General features: G+C 57.9%; 1 protein-coding gene across 2 annotated transcripts; it reads right to left on the bottom strand.

The window, feature by feature from the left end:
- Positions 1-906: 906 nt before the first annotated feature.
- SHH (sonic hedgehog signaling molecule) lies at positions 907-11,596 on the bottom strand. 2 transcript variants are annotated; one of them, XM_079149258.1, is made up of 3 exons: positions 10,973-11,596; positions 5,534-5,795; positions 907-2,777 (listed from the first exon to the last, which is right to left on the bottom strand). In XM_079149258.1, the coding sequence occupies exons 1-3, from the start codon at positions 11,279-11,281 to the stop codon at positions 1,981-1,983; spliced, it is 1,368 nt and encodes a 455-aa protein (XP_079005384.1). In that variant the 5' UTR covers positions 11,282-11,596; the 3' UTR covers positions 907-1,980. The 2 variants fall into 2 exon arrangements, with proteins under 2 accessions (XP_079005384.1, XP_079005383.1); XM_079149257.1 differs by lacking the exon at positions 10,973-11,596 and adding an exon at positions 6,429-7,287.
- Positions 11,597-13,538: the final 1,942 nt, after the last annotated feature.

Here is a 13,538-nt window from a genome sequence, read left to right as displayed (position 1 = left end):
CCAGAGTCCCAGACAACCTCTGAGGCCAGACCCTCAGCTCAGAAGCCCCTCAGGGGCCAGTCTTTCTTTCTGCAGAAGCCCCCACAGACCTTGCCTCAGGAGCCAGACTCTGCCAGGTGAACCTGGGGAGGTCGGACCCTGACCCTAAACTGGGACTGCCCTCCAGATAGGCTTCATCCTCCAAGAGGCCCCAAGCCCAGCCTTCCTGGACACTCCGCTCAGAGCACAAAGCACAACAGTTACCTGTAATAAACCAAAGAACCAGGAGTAACCTGCCACCTGGTCCCAGGGACACAGTCTATGCCTGGCAACCACTCCACAGAGATACCTTGCGCTGGGAGATACCTGTGTGACTCAAGAGCCCTGGCAGCAATGACCCTGGAGCACACTGGGAGCAGAGAGGATGTGCACTCCACAGTGACTTGCCATGAGGACTCCAAGGATGGGACATCCAAGAGATGCACACCTGGCCTTCTCCCCTGGGGAAAGTCACAGCAAGGCTTCAAAAAGCAACTACAGACCTTGTCCCTGTGGATCAAAGACAGCAAGGCCCTGGAAAGACATGAAGCTGCCTGACAAGCACATGAGTAGGGTCCAGTAGCTCTCCCAGGGCCACTTCTGGGTCTGCAGATTGGGTTTTGCTAGTTAAGAGGTGGTGCATCCCCAACCTCCAGGAGTGCAGAGAGAACACTGCACAGTACCTACAAACAGAGCCAAGGTCTCCCCTCCTGGGAGCAGACTAGGCGGCTTGCTTGCCCACTCTGGTCACTATGCAGGCCAGTCTGTTCACAGTACAAGCAAGACTTCTGAATGATATCAGAAGCTTTGGGTTTCCCAAACCAAGAAGCTAAACAAGGAGGAAAAGGGTTGCATCAGGAATTCTTAGTTATCATACACTAGCCGGGCTGAGCGTGGCACGTTTTATTTCTATAAAACTATTACAAAATATTCAAAAATACATTTTAGTAAATTTACAGCAGTTATTTCTCAATTTATTAATGCAAAAACATCTTTTTTTTTCTCTGTACAAACTACAGGCTCCATCCTTGTGGGCTCATCACTATGTGCACTTTTTAAAAATATCATTTTCTAATAAATTCTTTGAAGTTAAAAATAACAGAGTTTTTCCAGTTTGTCAAAAAAAAGTGTGTGTGTTTGTGTGTGTGTGTGTGTGTGTGTATGACAGAGAGAGAGAGAGAGAGAGAGAGAGAGAGAGAGAGAGAGAGAGAGGGAGAGGGAGAGAGAGAGAGAGAGTCTTGGTATTCAAGAATGTGGCCAAAATGATGATTACAACAGCAAATATTAACCCTTGAAGACAGTACAGGTGATGGCTGTTACATTGGAAACTAGTTAAATTAAAATAATATATTTCATATTTTACACTATTTCAAAAAATGAAATGTCATTAAGTATTGATCTCTCAAAAATCTAATTTACAATTCTGTGTATAAAAATATACTTTGTGGACCCCCATGAAGCGTGTTTTAGTCTACACTTGCCGACAAGCAGGAGCGCAGCGGAGGAGCAGAGGGCAGAGGGCCGCCTCTGGCCCTCAGGCCCAGGGGCACGTAGAAAAATAGACTCAGCACGTTGCGTGGCCTCACAAAATAATCTCCCCACCCCCGCGAGTACAGTTCACATGACAGTAATAAATTATCCAAGACACAAACTAGTTAAGGCTCTTGAAGGTCCGGTTCATATTATTTAAAACATCTATTCATACCAAACAAATAAATAGCCAGGAGAGGAGAAAAAATAACCAAAATAAAACAATAACCGAAAACTTCAAAAAAATATATATCAACTAAACACAACAACGAACTCCCCGTGGTCTCTGTTTCCTTATAGTCTACTTTGGACTGTCCTACTTTATTATTATTATTAATTATTATCATAATTAAAAGTCTCAGTCCGTGCGCGTCTCCCGTGGGTCCTGCGCTTTCTCTCGCCCCGCCCGCCCCGCCCGGGTCCGCCCGCACTTCAGCTGGACTTGACCGCCATGCCCAGCGGGTGCAGGGCCTCGCCGTCCAACAGCCAGGTGCCGATTTGGTAGAGCAGCTGGGAGTACCAGTGGATGCCCGCGTCGGCCGGGGCGGGCGCCTCGGCCGCCCCCGGCGCGGGCTGCGGGGCGCAGCCTCCGCCCCCGCCGTCGCCCTCGCCGCCGCGGTCCGTGTGCGCGGGCGCCAGCGCGGCCAGCAGCGCGTGCGCCAGGCGGAAGGGCGCGAAGGCCCGGTGCGCCCAGCCGTGCTCCTCGATGACGGCGTAGCACGAGGCCAGCACCCGGTTGATGAGGATGGTGCCCTGAGCCGTCAGCGGCGCGTACGCGCCCGTGGCCTCCTCGCGCAGCGTCACGCTCTGCACCGCCGCGGGCAGCAGCCGGCGGTCCCCGTCGCGCTCGGCCACCACGTACACTCGCTGGCCTGGCCGCACGCGGCTGGCGAAGAGCGCCCGACGCCCCGGCGGCGGCCCCGGGCCCCACAGCGCCTCGGGGTCCCCGGCCGAGTCGTTGTGCGGCGCCACGAAGAGCAGGTGCGCGGCCGTGAGCAGCAGGCGCTCGCGCGGCTCCCGCGTCTCGATCACGTAGAAAACCTTCTTGGCGCCGTCGTCGCGGTCCAGGAAGGTGAGGAAGTCGCTGTAGAGCAGCCGGCCCTGGTCGTCCGCCGCCAGTACGCGGTCCCCGGGACGCAGGTCCTTCACCAGCTTAGTGCCACCCTGCTCCAGGTGCACCGTGGCTGAGCCGGGGAAGCAGCCGCCGGATTTGGCCGCCACCGAGTTCTCTGTGGGCGAGGAGAAGGGAGAGAAGAGGGCACAGGGCGTTGAGTACCAGGAGGGAGGCACGCGGGAGGGCGGTGCGCGCCAGTTGCGAGCCTAGGCCAGGGGTTTGGTTCCAGGGTGTCCAGGGCAGACCTCGCCCTCCCCCAGTGCCTCCGCCTCCGGGGCCGACTTCCGATGCGGGCGCATTCCTGAGCGACTCACGACTGGACCGGCGGTGGCAAAGGTTGGCTGGCGCTCAGGAAGGAGGCCCGCAGCACGCCCTGCCTTCCGCCTTCCTCCAGCCCCAGCTCAGCACACACCCAGCCTCGCTATGAACTCAGGATATTTGCTCTCCACTTGGATTCCTCGGGAAGCCTTCTTGAGCTCCCGCGGGTGCCGGGGCGCAGCCTCCTCGCCTCCCGCCCCCGCCCCCGCCCCCGCGGTTCCCAGTATGCTCTGCACCCAAGCTGCGCGGGAAGCCTGTCCCCACTGTCCCCACCTCCCCCGCCCTGCAGGGCCCTCGTGTTAGCCTGTTGGTGGGGGGAGTGGTGTGTGAAAAATAGCTGTAGTAGTTGTAGCAACTGGCCAAACATTCCAGAGAATTGCCCGAGGTGTGAAAATCCGAGGCTTGTGTGGATTTTCTAATTAAAATCCAATAAAGGGCCCAGCTTTGTCATTGTGATTCTGGAATAAATAGAAGACACTCTTGGAAAAGGGGACACTTCCATCTCTCCTCCTCCCCTTTCTCAGCTCACTCTCTCTCCAGCTCGTAGGCTGCCCCCTCCCTATTTGCTCAGGTGCAAACCCCCCCGTGTGCAATTCACACACGGGCTCTCCAGAAGCCCGGGCCTCACAGGCACTATTTGCACAGCCAGGCCTCTCTTGGAAGCACTCGAGATGTGTATTTGAATTTTAAATGGCCAGGCCTGCTTGGAGCGCTGGAAGCGCTGGGTTTCAAGGCCCCTTGACTACCCGCTTCCTCGGCCCTCTGTCGCTCTCTGAGGCTCACTGTCCCGAGGACAATAATTGAGGTTGGGGCGGAGCACGGGGGGCCAGGGAGGAGGGGCAGGGAGGTACCGATCTTCTTTGCATTCCAATCTCCGGGATCATGCTTTTTGCAAATAGAGATTGCGAGAAAGAATCTTCCTGCTGGAATTACAGAAGGTTTTTAATCTTCTCATCGGTTTCTCTGTCATGAAGAGCGGGGCTGGCCGTTGGAGGCCCTCTGTAGCCCCCCGGAATGCGACCCCAGGCGCTGGCGAGCCCAAGTCGTCGAGTCGCACGACCCCGCTTGACACGCACTGCGCAGCGCCCAGGCCAGCGTGCGCAGAATGCCAATGAGCGGCTCGGCGCCCCAGTTCTGCTCTCCCGGTGAGACCCTCGGGGGCTGGATTACCGCTGCTCATTTGGGAAGAGACCTCTAGGGACTTCCGCCAGGGGGACCCCACGGACAGTGATGGGCAAGAGACCTCGCGCTTCTAAACGCAGGAGCAAGATCCCCGAAAGACTGCGCCAGGGACCGAGGGTCTCTCGCCACTTCCATTTCTCATCCCCAGCAGAGAAAGGAACCCCAGCAAAATGCTTCTTGCCGTGGAACCCCGCTCAGGGGTGGGGGCGTCGCCAGGAGCTGTACACCGGTTCTTTTCCACCTGCGCTCCCACGCCTTCACCTTCTGTTGTTGCAAGAAGACACCGTTTTCTTACCTATGAAGTGACTTGAACGCTGTTTTTTTCTACTAACGTGCCATTAAAATGCAGTTTAGGAAGAAAGCGGGGAAGACTGAGGGGCACGAAGGCGGTTCCTCCGCAGTTCCCTGTGAATTGCCTGCTAAATGTGTCTGCCTGTCCCCGGAGACGGCGAGATCTGCAGATGCAGCCCCGAGTCGGGGAGTGCGTGTGTGGGCAATGCCTTGCTGCCGCGGCTGTTCCTCCCGGCAACAGCATGTGGCGTTGCAGGCCTAGGGAAGTCAGCCTCACCCTGGGGGCCAGGCGCTCCAGCTGCGGACCGGGAGGGGATGGCCTTTCCCGTTCCTGCCCTGGCTCAGGGCACCCCAGCTGGGCTCCTAATAAGAACGGATGCTTCCTTCGACTCCAGATGTTGGAAGTGGTAACTACTGGGTTTATTGCCTCCCACCAGGCCTCCCAGCAAAGGCTCAGCCAGAGAGTTAGGTTAGTTAAGAATACACAGGCGCCCAGCGGGGAGGAGCCAGCAGACCATTTATGCCCTGGACAGACCCTCCTGCGCTTAGCAGGAGTGGTGGTAGTTTTTTAAGCCCCACATGAGAGAGGAAAGACCTAGGAGAGACCTGGCCAAACTGCAGAGTCTCATGGAAATTGTGATACTCTCCACCCCCACTGCCACTCTTTCTTCCTCATTTCCACCACCTGAAGTAGGGACTCCAAAAGGTGGAGACTCCGGAAGCCACAGGCCTTCTGAGTCTGGGCTGGACACCCTGTGGCCATGGCCTTAGGGGTTGGCAGGGAGGGGGCTCATAGGGTGTGTGCTCCCAACAGGAGCCCAGTCAGAACCCACTGCTCCTCCCTCCCTGGCCCTGGCTCCCTTTTACTTTTCCCCTCCAATTTGAGGTGGGGCTGTTAGTGTCCTAAACTGCACTTCCCAGGCACACGTTAGTAAAAAAACAAGTCTCAGGTGTCACTTCATAGGTCAAGAAAATAGTGGCTTCTTGACCAACAGATGGCTTTGCAGGACAGACCTGGAGTGGGGGTAGAGTGTGGTGTGGGTCGGGGGACATGGAGAAAGGCTGGATGAGGGGGCTTACCTGCTTTCACGGAGCAGTGGATGTGTGCCTTGGACTCGTAGTAGACCCAGTCAAAGCCGGCCTCCACCGCCAGCCGGGCCAGCATGCCATATTTGCTCCGGTCACGGTCAGATGTGGTGATGTCCACAGCACGACCCTCATAGTGCAGCGACTCCTCCGAGTGGTGGCCATCCTCATCCCAGCCCTCGGTCACCCGCAGCTTCACTCCTGGCCACTGGTTCATCACAGAGATGGCTAAGGCATTCAACTTGTCCTTACACCTCTGTGGGGGGGACCCAACCAACAAACCTGTTAGCTCAGCAGCCCCACCACCCACGCCAGACCCTCCATCCGCCAGCCCTGCCCAGGCTCAGCGTGCAGGAATGTGGAGGGAAGTGGGGACAACACTAGGGTGGGCACTGGCTGGGGAGAAGGGCACTGGCTGGGGAGAAGCAAACAGCATTTGCAGGAGGAGCCAGTCCTCTTGGGGACAAGCTACAGATCTTCCTCCAATCCTGAAACTGCAAATGCAACTGGCATGGCCTGAGAAGTAAGCAGAGTTTCTCTGGAACAGGTGAGCTGTATGTTTCAGACACAAGCTCCAGAACCTTCAGGGGCATGGCCCGCAATGCCACACCCCCTCACCCCTGCTGCTCTCCACCTCTTAGACCCCCATTTTGCACACCTGGGCAAGGGTCCACCCTTGTCTCTGGGGTAAATCCCTGCTGAGGAGGGCACAGAGGCCAGTGCACCTGTGCAGAAAAGAGACTATCCTGTGCACTCCTAAGGAAAGGGAAGCCCAGCGCTACCTCCCTCTGGACCTTCCTGCCTACCCTGTGCCTATCCAAAGTGAGAATGAAGCCAAAGGCAAGAGAGTGACAGCCACGTCGGGATAGGAGCAGGCCCAGGTGCTCACAAGCAGGCGAGCTCTAATGTCCAGCACGGGTAGGGCCGCAGGACAAACATTCTCCGTCTGGACGGCCACATTCCTCCCTGTGGAACTCCTCTCTGCTAGGCTGTCTGGGTCTGATTGTGTTCTTGTTTTCTTTAACCTGTTCCCTTCCTCCTCTCTTGTTTTCTTGGCTGCAGTGCAGAATGGTGTCCGGCAAGTTTGAAGAGCAAACTTAAGGGGTGGGCAGGGCAGGCAGGAGAGGAGGTGGGGGAGGGGAACCAGAAAGGCCTGAGGCTTCTGGAGTCCTGCCTGCCATCTCCTTCTGCGCCCCTCCACCATGTGCAGGGCAAAGTGGAACTTGGGATTGTGGGGCTCCATTCATAATCTTGGGCCACATCCAGAAAAGGATGCAGTGAAAAACAATTGAGTCGTGTGTGTGTCTGTGGGTACTCACTGGATACCTGGACCTTCGTACCGCAGCAGGCTGGATTCTGGATTTGAAAAGGGGGAACTGATGTGCACCCTAGGAGAAGCAGGCCTGAGAGGAGGCAGGAGAAGCAACTGCAAGGTGACTTCTGCAGAGGGTAGGGCTGATCTCCACCCACCCTGCGGGAGGGGTGCTCTGCGTGGAAGCGGGTTCTGGGATGGAAAGAGGTCCCCTCTATCAAGGGCCCTAGTAACAGGGGAACTCTTTTACAAAGGGCGCAGAATCTCGCAAGGACTGCTGCCCGCGCTTTCAGGGGACTGACAAATTGCGCAACAGGAAAAGTCCTGTGTATCTGGCAGCAATAAAAAACCAGTAATATGGTTGTAGAGTTAAACATACAACAAACCCAGGCGGGGGTGGGGGGAGGACAGGGGACTGGGGGCGGCCCCGTAACAGGTCAGCTCTTGCAGGGTTCGGGGCCTGCCAGCAGCTTTCTTAAGTAGAAGGAAAAAAAAGAAAAAAGAAAAAAAAAAGTCGGAAGGGCAGAGTTTGAGTGAGGTCATCCTGAGGATTGAACGCGTTTTACACTAAAATCAATCAGTAAACCAGGGTCCGTTTAGAGCCGGGATCTGAAGCCCGGTGCGCGCAGGCGCACACCACGGTACGCACACGCACACTGCCACCCCCATTCCAGCCCCCACCCCACTACCGCTCCTTTCTCCAGGGAGTGGGGAGCTTCCCAACCAGAAGCCTGGGAGAGGGAGGGTAGTTCGGGCCCAGCACCCTGAGCTGCGCCACTTGGGCAGACACGGAGGACCCCAGGCAAGGAGCCGGGCGCCAAGCCAGGCCCGGGCGACTAGGGCAGGCTGAGGCCTAGGGTTGCCAGAGTTGGCACCCCGTGGCCCCCGCCCTCCCGAGCACCAGGCCCCGCGCGGGCTCAGCTGGCGACTGCAGGACGCTCCCCCGCCCCGGCTGGGAGGATTGTCTCCGGCAAAGCCAGGAAGCTCAGGCCGGTTATTAATTCATTGGGTCGTGTGCCGCGAATCAAGTCCGACTCTGTGCAGCCACCGTGAAGCCCAGCAGGGCCGCCGGGGTGGGCTTTGTGTCGGTGGAGGCCAAGTTGCTCCCCGAGCCCGAGCTCCTGCCCACCTCGCCGATTTGCAAAGCGGCGCCGGCACAGAAGCGCAGAGCTGGGACCGCCACAGCCAGCAGCCGGTGGGCTTCCCCCAGTGCGAGGGAAAGAGACCCCAGTTCTTAAACACATCCCTCCCCACTGGTCCCCACAGACCCCCGTGGTCGAAACAGAAAAAAACCCGCCCCAAACCCACACCTGAGCGCCTTTCCCCATGGGTCCCAAAGCACACAGGAAGTCTATTCAAAGCGGCGTCTCAGGTGGTCCCCCACTTCAGCCTGCAGAGCCTGCAGATCCGGCCCCTTGCCGCCTCCCTCCCCAGCTCCGGCCCGGCACCCTCGCCTGGCACCCAGGCCTGCGCAGGGAGAGTGTGTCTGTCTGCGCTTCCCTCTCCGAGTTAATATTAACCAGGAGCTCATGCGTTCCAGAACTGCTCTGAAAGTTCCACTGGGGACGATCTTGCCATGGTTGAGGGACTTGGGCGGCAGTCACATTAGAGAGACGGGCAGGGAGGGAGGCAAGACAGAGGACGAGGGCCCGTTGCCCCACCTGGGCCCCAATCAGGTGGTTATTTAAAATGAGGGGCCAGCGGGCGAGCAGGTTCCCTGAGGAGCACACACCTCCTCTGGGCCCGGGAGAGTCCCCTGCTTTGCTCCTTCACCCCACCTCCCTCTCTCTCCCACCCAGGCCTCGCTTAACTCTCAGAGTCTGAAGAGGCACCGTGGAGGGACGAGCCAAGTGGTACCTCGCAGCCTGTCGCAGCTCCAGCCACCGCGTTTTTAGGGAATCTTTGTGGGGATGGTGATGTGAGGCTGGCCTGGCTCTCCACCACCCCCGCCACCCCACTTGGCCTGCCTCCCCCCGCCCCCACCTTTTGTGTTGGGAAAAGGAATAGCCACTGCCCAAGGAAAAAAGTATTTGTTTTCGTTTTGTTCGTCTGAGGGAAGTTGACAGAAGGTCAGAAGTTCAAATGCTGCTAGTGCGCGCGACGGCAGAGTGGCCGGGCGTGGGGCCGGCGAGCCCTGGGTCTCCGGGTAGGGCGGGCCGGGAGGGAGAGGGACCTGCTGGGGGCTCCAGTTGGGGCGCGGTGGCCCGGGGGCCTAGAAGGCGGCGGGCGGGCAGCGGGGGGCGGCCCCGGGCTGGCCGCGAAGCCTGCGCTGCGCCCGGGCCCTTGGACCGGCCTCCCTCGCCGCTCCTCCCTCGGCACCCCGCCCCCGCCGCGGGGAGCTTACTGCGCTGGGAGCCGGGCTCTCAGCTCTGGCCCGGCCGCGCCCGGCGTGTGGGGTGGCAGGGGCTGGCGGCCGGAGCCCAGCCCCGCGCGCACTGAAACCGTAGCCGCGAGATCGATAACCCGGGAGTAAGTGGAGCCGAGATGCGTCTGCTCTGGTGCGCGGCTCCGCGCGCTCGCAGCTCTGCAGCAGGCGGCGAGGCCCAGGCCCCTGGGCAGGGACGCGGGCCAAGGACCCCGTCTCTGGCGGCCGCCTCACGCAGGCAAGGGCGACGCTGGCCCGCTCGACTGTGGGACCCGAGGTGTCCGCCCTGAGGCTTTCTTTTGCATTGCCTCCTTCCTTTCGGGTTTGGAGGACCCGGAGGCCGCCCCTCCTGCTCGGGGAGTGAGTGTGGCACGGGGACGGGTGCCCTGGGCTAGCAGGAGAACTCCCCAGCTAGCTGCACGCACCGGGCGGGCACCCCGCGGCCCGTGCAGTCAATGGTGGCTCGCCCTGCTCTTTGGCACCGGCGCGCGCGTCCATACTGACGGGCCAGACTTAAGGTGGTCGGCAGCAGATGAGGGAGAGCGAGGGGGTCTCCTCACGCGTTCCCACTCCTACCATTTGCCGGCTCTAACCCGAGACCCGGCCGCAGACTTCTCTTCAACCTCCTAACCCGGGAGCGGTGGTAGCAGCGCGGCTCTGAGGCAGCTGTTCTCCCCCTCCCGCTGCACCCTCCCCCTGCACTTGGCCCCACCAGCGCCTCTCCGTCAGCCACTGTGCGCACCTAGCCCTAAAGGTAGGACTTGAATATTTTAATAGGGCAATAAAAAGGATGTTGACCTATATTTGCGAGGAAACCCATTTCTAGCTTCAGTCATACGTGCATGGAGTTTCAGAAAGTCTAGAATTGGCTGGGAGATTGGCAGCCCAGAAGTCTCCAAGGAGGTGGGAATGGAGCGAGGAATTCATGTTTTGCTTTGCTTCTCCTCCCACCCCGCCCCCACCCCTCACTAATATTTATTCGCTCTTAATTCTTAAGCAAGCAGGTTGAAAACTCAAGTGATGCAATGCCAATAAGTTCTAAGTCCCTCCCCCAAGGCACCCCAACTCGGAGCATGAAAGAGCATCCTTACAGAAACATCAGTACATCTGGTGGGCACAACTGGGGAGGACAGAACCGCAGGGCGAGCTGAATGATACAGCGGGGGGACTGTCTGAGAGCCCTGGAGCCCTTGGCTTTTGTCAGATGCCCCTGGCTTTTCCAGTTAGGATTCTCTGTTAGTGGTGGTGGGGATGAAGGGTGGGGGGAGTCTTGAAAAAGAAAACCGCAGAGAAGGAAAACGTGTCAGCTCTGAGAGCTAATGCTCAAGGCTACCTTTGTACAGTGACCTGGAGGTCACTTAGGATTGTGGGTGCATTCCCACACCCTCCCTCCATTTCCACCCTGGACTTGGAAAAGGCACATGCCCCTCTGAAGTGAAGGTCTCCCCCAGTTACAAGCCAGAGTAGAGGAAGGGTAGGGGAGGCTGTCCCAGCAGACTAATCAAATCAGGGCCCCCATGGACCACATCCCTTACTGTCCTCACCCACCCACACCCTAAACTTCCCTGATGGACCCTTAGCCTCCATTCTCCTCTTGGAAGAGAAGCTGTGCTAGGTGGGCAGGTGGGTGGGGAAGGAGAGGGCCCAACAGCCTTCTGTCTATCCGCCCAAAGAGCAAGCAGAGTAACTGTGGACTGCTCGGTCACACGCAGCCCCTCACAAGGAGCACACTCCACGCCCCGCGCAGGGTTTCTACCTGAGTCATCAGCCGGTCCGCTCCGGTGTTTTCTTCATCCTTAAATATGATGTCGGGGTTATAATTGGGGGTGAGTTCTTTAAATCGCTCGGAGTTTCTCGAGATCTTCCCTTCATATCTGCCGCTGGCCCCCAGGGTCTTCTCGGCCACATTGGGGATAAACTGCTTGTAGGCTAAAGGGGTCAGCTTTTTGGGGTGGCGCCTCTTCCCAAATCCCCTACCGGGTCCACACGCCAGCCCCGAGCACACCAGCAGCGAGGAGACCAGGACCACCAGCAGACATCTCGCCAGCAGCAGCATCTCGTCCATGGAACCTGGTGACTTCCGAGCTGTCCCCGCGGGTCTGCGCGAGCGAGTGCGCGCGGGTGTGTGCGTGTGCGCTCTCTCTTGCGCTCTCCCTGCCTCGCTCGGCTCGCTCGCTCGCTCGCGCGCTGCTGGCTCTTTCTCTTTCTATATAACCTTGCCCGCCGCTGCTGCGGGGGACTCGCCGTGGATCCCCACCCAGACAGGGGCTGCAATGGCAGGCTGCCGGTCGCTGATAACGGAACACATCGGAGTTGGGTCTCGAGGCAGCAATCAAAAGACAAAAAGAGTCTGATTTTAAATGGTAGCAAGCCTGGAGAGCTTGTGAGACAGGCTGCCTTTCGCACTATATTATAGCTGGCAGGGGCGCATCTGATTGGCCAAAGCCGCAGAAGCTTGTCTTCTGATGTTAACCCTGAAGAAGACTACATTTTTTTTTCTCTTGCTGCTGTTGCTTTATTTTCACCTGAAGGCTTCGAGTTAAAAAAATAGGGATGGGGGTGGGGGGAGGTCTTTACTAAGATGGGGTGGGCGACAGGGAAGAGGCAGGTTTCTTAGGATGAGATCGATTACTGCCTGCTTTGTGCACATCTCTGTGCTTCCCCCTTTACTTTCTCTGGAATGGTAGGTGCTTCAGTTAAAACCAACATAAGTTTTTAAAGGACAGTCTAGACCCCCCCCCCACACCAAGCTTCAGTCATCAAACAGTCTCTCAAATGTTTGAGAGGAAAACCTGCCCAACTCTGCTCTGTTTTCCACAGATTTGATTTTGCAGGCTAGTTGCCCCTGGGAGGAGAAGACCCTGCACCTTCTCCTGAATATTTACCATCCTTGGACAAGGGTAATTATGAGTGGTCATGACTTTAGGCATTGCTGTTTGAAATGCTTTATGTGCCTTAGAAAAACTTGAAAATACTGCTTCTTTTTTGTGTTCCCATGAATGCGTTACATCGCTCAACCTCTGCAGAGGGGATGAGGCTCAGGAGCAGGTCCAGAGTGAGCCAAGGGGCCAGCAGGGTGGCCGACCCGGTGGGCACAGAGAAAGGAACTGGCTGGGCTGGTGCGTGGGTGGTGGGTGGAGGCCATTGTGCCTGGGCCAGCAGCAAGGGGGCAAGGCTGTGCACACGCACACACACCACCATGATCGATCTGAGCAAAGTGCAGGGCCAGGGATGAGTTGAATGTGGAATTCAGGCTCCTTGCCACAGTGAGTGGAGCTGGCCTTACAAGTCACTCGGCAAGCCAGTCCTCAAGGACAGAGGCCATCCAGGTGCCGGGGCAGCAGCTGAGGGGCAGGGCCTGGGGACTAGGTTCTGGTCAAAGAGCATCCTAGTGCCTAGAGATTCGCAGTCCTTGAATCTCTAATCCCTTTCACTTCTTTCAGGAAAAGAAAAAATACAAAAAATGCCCTAGTTTTAAAAAGTCTGAAATTCCTCCTTTTTATGGAACATGGCTTTCTCCTTTGATTCTTGCCCACCCCACCCACACAGAGTAGTCCTCCAGACCAGGGCAAGCAGGCGAGGTTCATCCCTGTGCAGTGGCATACTGGCCCCAAGGAGGAACCAGGTCCTCTGTTGCTTCCCTGTGGGGATACGTGATTTCCCTGGGTCCAGCATGAAGCCTGGCCCTCAAGCAGGGGGCCTTTGGGGCATCTCCCTTCAGTCAGACTGCCTTAGGTGGGAGAGGAGAGGTGTATCTTAGGCGGAGGCAGGGGGGGTATTGGACCCACTATCCTGCGCTCCCACCTCACCTCTCTCTCTTCTCTGTTCTGTAATTTGTGAAGAATCAAAATCCTCCAGAGAAGGCCAGCCCAGGGGCTGGAAGGAACAGCAGCCTGCAAGTTCATCCAGGCTGGCTGAGCAGGGAACTGGGGTCTCTACCAAGCAGGCGGTAGAGCTTGGTGAGCAGGGCGAGTGGCTGTCCTGCTGGGCGGGGTCTTGGTTGCAAGAAAGGACCCACAACCCTCTGGGAGGTGCACGTTGTGTCTCAGAGTGCTATGGGACTGGCGGTGGCCTGGATCGCCTGGTGTCTACCTGCTCCAGTTGCTTTCCTGCCCTGTTCTTTTCCACCCTCCCAGAGGACCTGCGGTCATCCTGTCGCCCCTGGGTTGCTGGGAGCAGCCATGCCTGTGCAGACAGCTCACCTCACCTTGCAGGCAGACCCTGGACTGCTCAGAGCTCTGCATGGGCACAGCTGGACTTGGGCACCCTAGTCACGGTCAGCTCCCTCTTGGCAGAGCGCGAGGTTTGGCTCTGTGCTGGGC

Source organism: Sciurus vulgaris (genome assembly GCF_902686455.1).
Source record: "Sciurus vulgaris genome assembly, chromosome: 8".
NCBI lineage: Eukaryota > Metazoa > Chordata > Mammalia > Rodentia > Sciuridae > Sciurus > Sciurus vulgaris.
Note: the sequence above shows the minus strand (reverse complement) of the source record. Positions and strands in the feature narration are given on the sequence as shown.

What these genes read in the sequence shown, in the direction of transcription:
- SHH (XM_079149257.1), bottom strand. Translation starts at nt 6,782, where the DNA reads ATGGAGCCCCACAATCCCAAGTTCCACTTTGCCCTGCACATGGTGGAG. An exon ending in ACATTAGAGCTCGCCTGCTT is followed by an intron (nt 5,796 to 6,428) that starts GTGAGCACCTGG and finishes TCCCCCCCACAG; the next exon opens with AGGTGTAAGGACAAGTTGAA. An exon ending in CCACTGCTCCGTGAAAGCAG is followed by an intron (nt 2,778 to 5,533) that starts GTAAGCCCCCTC and finishes CCTCGCCCACAG; the next exon opens with AGAACTCGGTGGCGGCCAAA.